Source organism: Dermacentor variabilis, chromosome 9 (genome assembly GCF_050947875.1).
Source record: "Dermacentor variabilis isolate Ectoservices chromosome 9, ASM5094787v1, whole genome shotgun sequence".
NCBI lineage: Eukaryota > Metazoa > Arthropoda > Arachnida > Ixodida > Ixodidae > Dermacentor > Dermacentor variabilis.
Genome location: NC_134576.1, coordinates 115,634,573 through 115,644,443, shown reverse-complemented (window position 1 = coordinate 115,644,443; position 9,871 = coordinate 115,634,573). Strand labels below are relative to the sequence as shown.

At 48.1% G+C, this 9,871-nt stretch overlaps 1 protein-coding gene across 1 annotated transcript; it reads left to right on the top strand.

The window, feature by feature from the left end:
• The first annotated feature begins 6,252 nt into the window (after window positions 1-6,252).
• On the top strand, window positions 6,253-9,492 carry LOC142557331 (DNA polymerase delta catalytic subunit-like). Its single transcript, XM_075669092.1, has one exon. It carries the CDS (start codon window positions 6,530-6,532, stop codon window positions 9,407-9,409), a length of 2,880 nt encoding a protein of 959 aa, XP_075525207.1. The 5' UTR covers window positions 6,253-6,529; the 3' UTR covers window positions 9,410-9,492.
• The last annotated feature ends 379 nt before the right edge of the window (window positions 9,493-9,871 follow it).

Here is a 9,871-nt window from a genome sequence, read left to right as displayed (position 1 = left end):
CCGGCTGCGTGTACCGCAAGTTTCACGGCGCATAATTACTTAAGAGTTCATCGGTAGATTTTTGTTAATTAGCCGTGTATGCATTACGATTTCTCGTGCAAGCAATATCGGCCCCTTCGAGTATTCCAACTCACGGACTACAGTTACGCTATCGGCGGCAGTCGAAAAAAAAAACGCCTAATATGCGTATATCAGACTTATCAACGGCGCAAAAGTGACAACTCACGAATAGGAGCCTGTTGCGTCTCAACACGGCCAAGGGCATTTCTTAGGCGTTTACCACGAGCCGCGAGCTTCGAACTTGCATTGCTACAAGCCGCCGGAAGTGTGTGCTGCCGACGCCCGTCAGAACAAAGCCTACCAAACTTCCGTGACAGTTTTAGGGAAGCAAACGCGCCCCTGTGCTTCTCCGTGGCGCGTTGGATAAAACGACGAGGACCTCCGCCGTGGTTACTTGAGTGTGTCTGTTGCTGGCTGACACTCACACTCGCAGGCCCTAAACACAGCTTTTCAAGCTCGCACACCACGCTGCAAAGCCTGCTTATCTCGTGAACGGAATGCGCTGCGAGAAAGGCGCGGACCGGAAAAAAAAACTTATCTCGCTTTTCAGAGGCCCAAAGCAGCAGCGAGAGTTTCAGGAGCGCGGTTGCTGCGGCAACGTTGCCGTTTGGGATACCGGACCCACTGCTCCTTTGCGAAAAACACAGAAGAACTTATTCTAAAATGCCGCCATCACAAGTCATCGCAGCAGAGGGCGACGAGGGCACTGTTGCAGTTTTTAGGGGCAACAGAATTGGACAAGTGACTCTAGCCTGAACAGATGTTTATAGTGCTGCAAGTACTACTGTGCTGTGCAGTGACAGTATGCGGCGACAGTGACCGACTGTGACTCTATGTATGTGCTCCTTTCTTTCTTTGTCTCTACTTTGTTATCACTTTACCTCCCCCTCCCCTCTCTCCCCAGCGTTGGGTAGCTAACCAGATCTTCCCCTCTGCTTAACCTCCCGGCCTTTCCCCTTTCCTCTCTCTCTCTCTCTCTCTCTCTCTCTCTCTCTCTCTCTCTCTCTCTCTCTCCCTTTCGAAAAACTGCACCTGACTTCCGCCACACTTTCTCCAACACGTCCGTGCTGGCCGGGGCCTTTCCTACGCTTTCCTTCCTCCTTGCGTCTGGCTATATCACCTTTGTGTCCTTTATACAATGAGAGTGAACAGGATTGCAAACAGTTCTGCCGCGATGTAAAATGCCTCTCGGGACAAATTCTAGCGCCAAATGAGGAATCATGAATGCTGAAGTAGAAATTCCCTGATATGCGCGTGGATGTACTGCGGGTATATTGAGTGAATTCGGAATAACGCCTATCGCTCTGCGGCTAACATGAACATGTCTCTCTTAGATAAAATCCCCCCGACGGATAATTCAATTTTAGGACTTGTTAACATCCATGGAGGTAACTGTAATCCACTTTACATAATTTAAAGTTTGGTAATAATGCTTTATGTTCTTGAACAAGACCGTGAATTTTGCTTTCCCTTCGTTCGCCAAGCGCGGTGTTTAATGGATGCTTCTCGTCTTAAGATGCGATAAATTTGTCGGCATGCTGCTTCAGCCGTTCGCATATGTCTGAACATGGTGGATGACGAGCTTCAGCAATTACTAGAGAACTTGAGGTAGCCTGCGAGACCCCAAGACACACTCTCAGCCCGTTTTCCAGTAAATGTTGAGGACATTCCTCAGAAGTTTGCGATAAGCCACGGAGAGTAGGTGCCGAATAAGCAATTTTTTTTGCTTCATAAGCGCGTTATGAACTTGTAATAGTGAAGAGACTGAACCCCCCTCTCCACTTGTTGTCCCAGCGAGTCCGCGAAGTGCGTTTATTACAGTTTTGGTCTGGCTTTTCACTTACATGTATATGTGACGCCCATAACAACTGGCAATCAAGAATAAAGCCGAGAAATTTATGCTCTTTCACCAACATCAAAGTTTGCCCTTCAAGCGTAAGCTTGAAATTATTCAGCTGTCGTCTAGTGAAAGGAAGATGGCTGTCTGCGTAGTGGAGACTCATGCCTATTCCTTTTAAAAAGGTGTCCATAATATCAAGACCCTCTTGAAGCATTGTTTTAATGTCTTGTATATGATATCCAGAGACCCATATGGAGGTGTAATCTGCGTACAGAGAGTACTGCAGGCTTCGCGTTAGTTCTTGTGATGAGGCTGCCATGACACAGTTTAATAAAAGCAGACTGAAAACGCTGCCCTGCCAAAGGCCTTGCGTGATGATGTGATAATTACTCTATCCTTCAGCTGTTTCCATAAATATTTTGTTTAGCCTAAGAAATTTTAAGTCCACCGCCGTGCTCGACCATTAAGGCAAAGCTCTAACATATCTGCAAGAACGTGTAGGTGACTTACAGTGTCGAATGTCCCATGAATCTAAGAATACTGCGATTGTCACATTTCCACACATGCGTTGATGTTCAACGCACGGGACGATCTCTAATACTGCATCCATTGTACACCACTTTTGCCGAACACCTGTCATGCAGTTTGAAAGCACATTTGTGTGTTCACACCACCACTGCAGTCCGACTGTCTACTATCTTCTCCATTAGTTCACAAAAGCGGCTCGAAAGACAAAGTGGACTCTTTCCTAGTTTCAGTACTGGAATTACACGAGCTAATTCCCGTGAATCTGGAACAGCCTCTCTTATGCATGTCATTAAATATTCCCAGAAGAGCCCTTCTACCTGCTGGACCGATGTTCTTCAATATCGTATGCGTAACACCGTCTGGATCTGTAGTTGTCCTTGTACGGCACAACGTAAGAGCACATTTCAATTCATCATCATCACCATCATCATCATCAGCCTGCTTTGTGTCCAATGCAAGACAAAGGCCTCCACCTGCAATCTCCAATTACCCCGGTCCTGCGACAACCGACTCCAACTAGCGCCCACGAATTATTTCCTAATTACATCGCTCCACCTAGTCTTTTGGCGTCCTCAATTGCGTTTTCCTTCTCTTGGTACCCATTCTTTAACCCTCATAGTCCAACGGTTATCTAACCGGCGCATTACGTGACCTGCCCAGCTCCATTTTTTTCCTCTTGATGTCAATAATCTCGGCTATACCCGTTTGCTGTCTGATCCAAACCGCTCTCTTTTTGTCTCTTAACGTCATGCCTAGCAATCTTCGTTCCATCGCTCTTTGCGTGGTCCTTAACTTGTTCTTAAGCTTTTTTGTCAATCTCCAAGTCTTTGCCCTCTATGTCAGCACTGGTAAAATGCACCGATTGTACACCGTCCTTTTCAATGATAATGATAAGCTTCCAGTCAGGAGCTGGCAACGTCTGCCGTATGCGATCCAACACATTTCAATTCATCTAAGCTAAACTCACAGCCATGTTGAGGATGTTGTGACGTAAAGCACGCGTGAACCTTCTGTTCTGCTAGTGCTGTGGAACTTGCAAATTGGCGATAAGTAATCGCAATTCCTGGTCTGCTTATAAGTTGACAGAATTCGTCATCAGCAGATGTTTGTGGGGGGGGGGGGTTCGAGCTATGGCAAGGGCTCGGAAAGGATAGCTCTGGGTAAATGGATCACTACAAGATTGGACAACCGACCATATCCTCGGAACTGGAGTGAAAGGAGACAACGAGGTGCAGTATTCTCTCCATAGTCTAGTTCCTAACTTCTGTAAGCGTCTGCGTGAAGTGCAGTCAAATCTTCCTTGGCCCTGTGCAAGAACATATTCCGTCCATTTACTTCTGGTGGCTTCGGCACTGGCACGAATGCGCTAGTCGATGTCTGACACTTCACTGGAGGGTCCGGATGGTGGAAAACGAAGCTTCTACGCGTTGCAGAAGAGTTGAACACTGAGTCTGCTGGTTCATTGAAACTTTTGGAGCAGCGCTGATATTGCCGCTATGATCAGCAGCGCTGATCTATAGCGGCTCCACAGCCACCGTAGTCCTCCATAAAGAAAGCAACAAAATCACAATAAAGAAAGGCGTCAGGCACGGAGATACGATCTCTCAAATGTTATTCACAGCGTGTTTACAGGAGGTGTTCAGAGACCTGGATTGGGAAGAAATGGGGATAAATGTTAATGGAGAATACCTTAGTAACTTGCGATTCGCTGATGATATTGCCTTGCTTAGTAACTCTGGGGACCAACAGCAATGCATGCTCACTGACCTGGAGAGGCAAAGCAGAAGAGTGGGTCTAAAAATTAATCTGCAGAAAACTAAAGTAATGTTTAACAGTCTCGGAAGAGAACAGCAATTTACAATAGGCAGCGAGGCACTGGAAGTCGTAAGGGAATACATCTACTTAGGGCAGGTAGTGACTGCGGATCCGTATCATGGGACGGAAATAATCAGAAGAATAAGAATGGGCTGGGGTGCGTTTGGCAGGCATTCTCAGATCATGAACAGCAGGTTGCCATTATCCCTCAAGAGAAAAGTGTATAATACCTGTGTCTTACTAGTACTCACCTACGGGGCAGAAGCCTGGAGGCTTACGAAAAGGGTCCTACTCAAATTGAGGACGACGCAACGAGCTATGGAAAGAAGAATGATAGGTGTAACTTTAAGGCATAAGAAAAGAGCAGATTGGGTGAGGGAACAAACGCGAGTTAATGACATCTTAGTTGAAATCAAGAAAAAGAAATGGGCATGGGCAGGACATGTAATGAGGAGGGAAAATAACCGATGGTCATTAAGGGTTACGGACTGGATTCCAAGGGAAGGGAAGCGTAGCAGGGGACGGCAGAAAGTTAGGTGGGCGGATGAGATGAAGAAGTTTGCAGGGACGGCATGGCCAAAATTAGTACATGACCGGGGTTGTTGGAGAAATATGGGAGAGGCCTTTGCCCTGCAGTGGGCGTAACCAGGCTGCTGCTGCTGCTGCTGCTGATGACGATGATGATGATGATGATGAACGAAAGGACCAAGAAAGACAACAATAATGCACTACTATACGCACAGCTGGAATGTCATATTGTAATACCAATAGGTAGCAAGGGTGCAGGAAAGCACATTTTCAGCCTATCTTATAGGAGCGCACTCCACACCACAATAAATGCGATAATCGTCAGTGTGCTCAACCGTTTGAAGCCACCTATAAAAAACGGCTTCCTCAGCCGTTCTCGGGACCAATCGCAACGATCAAAATTCCCAATAAATAAAGAACGTTTGACAAATTTCTTCTATGTGTTATTTCTTTGTTGCTCACTTTCTGGCTGTGCTGAACCGCGTACGTCCAAGTTTTAGAAGAGTTTTCAGTCGCTGACCTGACAGCAACCCCATAGAGATTGATGGCATTCTGCGTTCCCGCATGGAGAATACATTGCTGCAGTATGCCAGCTTTCAAGCTACGATGCCAAAGCAGGTAGCGACCATTGTGTTCTAGGAAGAGTAAATCAGGGGAATAAGACTGGGCGACGTTTGACGGACTGACTCATACAGCTCGCCTACAAATTAGAGTACACACAAAGGAGATAGCTCGACGATCCACGTCTGAATTGCGGCAGCGAGTCGGTATTTCACAAGTGCAAAGCGATAACAACCCATCCATATATGCATAAAAGAACAAGAGCGGAGCCCGTAGGGATGAAAAATATCAAAACATTTTTGCTCGAGCAGACTTCGATACTATACAGCCTCGGGAAAGAAATAGCTATATGCCGCTTCCCATGTCGCGTCACGACCAAAGTGCAGAACGTGCCGTTTCCTTGCATTGTTCTTAATGATGTTCAAATGACTCGAGCCCGCATTTATTCTGTTGCCGGCGGTCTGACATAGACCTATGTATACTTAATGCTAAGTGCGTACTACTGAGTACTTACTACTAAAGCTAGTACTACGTACTATAGTTGCAAACATATCCAATGTGTGGTGTCTGAAATGTGGAACCTCTGACATGTTACCGGTTCTCCAATCGGTTCCGGCGCATTCAGTCAGCAAAAGCATCGCCTTCGAGATCTGTTTCTGTTATCCAGAGAGAGCGATCCCGGGGACGTGTACTTAGGCGTAAGCTACAACGCACATCGCACGCCAGCAGTCCGTCGGGCTCTTGCGGTTTGAAGGCGGCAACGCCAGAGATAGTAAAACAAAGCGCCACTCCCACTCGCATCGCCGGCTTCGTCGCCTGATAAAAAAGAGCTGTCCGCCGTAAAAGCGCGAGAGCGCCGTTAGAAAACCGCATGCAGATTTCATCTGCTCTGCAGAGTGAGCGACGTACGGAGAGAGTGCGAGTGTGAGAACACAATTCTGGCAACTATCCTGTGTTCAGAGAAGCAACTGCGTCATACTGTCGTGATAATGGTGGTGGCGGCGGCTTCGACAGCGAGGATTGCGCCACATTTCAGTTGCGTCTGCTGCAGTCGTTGCAAATCTACCATCTCTGCGCGGCAGTGTTTATCACTCGTCTCTAAGGCTCTCCTCATAGAGAGGGCGTATTGTCTGCTCTCCGGGAGAAAAAAGAAGCTCAGTTGCTCGCTGGCGCGCAGTATGCTAGGAGCGTTACGCGATGGCCGAAGAATGCGAGCCCAGGTCTAACAGACGTTGCGAGTATCCGCTGTATCCGGTTGACATAGTTTTTCACAATGATCGCAAACGTGGCGAGTGTCGCGTCTACATGTTCGCTAAGCAGGTCGCGTGCCCGGACCCGTGCTACCGGCAGAGGATTGTTGTTCTCGAAGTCACGGGATGGATGCCATACATGTATATCAAGGTGAAGGAAGGCAACATCGGAAAAATGGTGCGTACTATTCGTGATTGCATTGGAAAAATCAAGCGAGACTACGTGGGTCGGGAGATCAGGTGCGACTACAAAATTGACACATCAAGTGACTTGACGTTCATCGACGGCTATGGCTACCACCCGGACGACCCCAAAGAACGATTCATCAAGGTATCTCTTGGTGATCCAAGTGTGTATAAAAAATTTGCCGAGATCGTGCCATACGAAGTGTACATGGCGCAGGCGGACCATGTGTGTCAATTTAAGGTAGACGTGGGACTGGCACATCCCAACAAACTCCTCGTCTTGGGGCCTGACTTCGAGTACGACGAACGGACTTCACGCTTCGTAACGTCGGTGGGCAACCTCGGGACAGTGGACAACGACGGTAAGGAGACTCCCGTGTTGAAAGCCATGAGCATCGACATCAAGTGCATCTCTCAGTCCGGTAGCTTTCCCAAGGCCGAAAACGAGGACGACCAAATTATCCAGATCGCTTCAGTGGTCACTACGGATGTGCTGCGCGCCACCCACGACAGCGACGACTTTCGGAAGTACGCCTTCGTTGTCGGCTCCTGTGAATCCTTGGATAATACCAAAGTGAAGCATTACAACAAAGAGTCCGACATGCTCGAGGGGTTTAGGAGGCACGTGGTGTCGATGGATCCGGACGTGATCACGGGTTACGAAGGGCGGAGTTTTCATTGGCCCTACGTTCTGGAAAGGTTCAAACGTTTGAAGTTGAAGCCCTCGTTTTCACGACGCCCTGACGGCGGGGAATGGTCCCACTACGAGTACGACAATAAGGAGGTCGTTTCATCGCACGATCGGATTCTGGTCGACATGCACGATGTAATCACGGCCGAACAGAAACTCAGGTCGTACAGCTTGGACTGCGTCGTCAGAGAGTTTATACCAGGTGAGGTGCAGTTGGAAGATGTCACGTATGAGCAGGTGAAAGAGTTTCACGAGGGCACTTCTGCCACGAGATCCAGGATCACCGGATGCTGCGTGAAGCGCGCTCTCATGCCACTGAAGCTTATGATAAAGTTCAACACCATGATGTCCATACTCGAAATATCCAACATAACCGGCGTGCCGATGCGCTACGTATACAGCAGGGGTCAACAAGTACGTGTCATGACTCTCATCGCCAGGAAGGCGCACGCCCGCCGAATGTTATTTCCAACAAGGAAGGAGTCGTTGGGCAAGAATGAACAACAAGGGTTCTGCAGTGACCGCCTTGATGACTCTAATGACTCGGATGATGAAGAGGAAGCAAGTGCTGAGGAACCAGCCTCTACTAGAAAGAGAAAGGCAGAAAGTGGTTATCTAAACAACACGGGATATCAAGGAGGCAAGGTGCTCGAACCAAAGGTTGGATACTATAAAGATCCGGTGTGCACGTTGGACTTTGCTTCCCTGTACCCGAGTATCATCATCGCTATGAACCTCTGCTACTCGACTCTTCTCCTGAACCCGAAGCGGCAGATTAAGAATATGGACAATAAAGAAAAACAAGACGAAGGTTGTTATGAATATGCGCAAGGGAAACGTTCCCCGGTGGGGGACGAGTTCGTGCCCAAGAGTGTCAGGAAGGGAATCTTGCCGACGATTTTGGTCGACCTTCTGAGTGCGAGAAAGCAAGTGAAGAAGGAGATGGCCGAATTCAAGCACGACCCGTTCACGCTGTCACTCCTTAACGAGCGCCAATTGGCCATCAAGAAGTGTGCGAATTCAGTGTACGGCTTCACGGGTGCCGTACGCTATGCAATCCTGCCCTGCACTGAAATTGCCCGATCTGTGACGGCCTACGGCAGAACTCTGATGGACAAGACGGTTTACTACGTAGAAAAGGAATACACCAAGCACGAAGTAATTTACGGAGACACAGACTCGGTGATGATCATCTACCGACACAAGACGGTGGCCAAAGCCATGGAGATGGGCAAAAAACTGGCCAAGAAAATTTCGTCGCACTTTCCTCGCCCCATAGAGCTAGAATTTGAGAAAGTCTTCAAGCCATACCTGCTTCTCGGCAAGAAAAGGTACGCGGGCGCCGTGTACTCTTCCAACCCCGACAAGCACGACAAGGTCGAAGTCAAAGGCATCGAGATGGTACGTAGAGACTGTTTGCCCTACCTGGCACGCGTCATGGAAGCTTGCATCCATGAAATGATCGTGAAAGAGAACATACCGGCTGCTCAGGAAAAAGCCAGAAAGGCAAAGGACGATCTGCTGGCTGGTCGCGTGGGCATAGCAGAACTGACCTTGAGCAAGAAGTACAACAAGGAGAAGTATGAGAGGCCCCCTCCACATTGGTGCGTTGTCCAAAAGAAAAAAGATAGGGGAGAGAAACCTGCCATCGTGGGTGATTGGATTCCGTACGTCATATGCAAAGAGCTCGAAACGGACCAGGAGAAACTTCAAAAGGAGTGTGAAGAACGGCCACATAAGTTCCTCAAGTGCAAGAACAAAGGCAGGAAGCGCTACATTCGTAAGCTCGCATACAGGGCTGAAGACCCGGAGTATGTGAAGAAGGATCGCTTGCCCATTGACTACGCCTACTACGCCAAAACCAATTTGGAGACACCTTTAAAAAGACTCTTTGCGTACGTAGAAGGTCGGGAGCCTCAGACTGCCACCGCCAGCCCCACAACAGACTGAGTGAGGAACCAAGAAAGAAAAGAAAATATTTTCTGAGAAAAAAAAAGATACCTTTCTGTTTTCAATAAACCGCTTAGATTACATTGGTCTTGTTTTTTCTCATGCGTCGTCCGCTGTTTGGGACGCAGCATGCTTCTCTAACCACACCGAGAATACTGGCGCAAAACTCAACCGACATACTAGAACAATGGCTTCGTCCATACTTTCTTTTTATCGCTGCGGATAGAAAGAGCAGTCTCGAACAGTCTAGGAACGTAGGTAACACACTTTATGATTGTTTCCCGGATAGGTCCGGTGTCTTCTTTACATAAGCAGATATGTTATAGATAAGCGAACAAAGGAAATCGTTGGCCTTGGTCGACAGAGATAAGGCCGACACTTCTGCTGTCGTCCACGGTGCGCACTGATTCAGGTAGTTGTACAGCGAACCATAGGATATAGGTACTTGTCCATAGGGTTGCA

Excerpts from the sequence above, each read along its gene's own strand:
- LOC142557331 (XM_075669092.1), top strand. The coding sequence starts at position 6,530 with ATGGCCGAAGAATGCGAGCCCAGGTCTAACAGACGTTGCGAGTATCCG.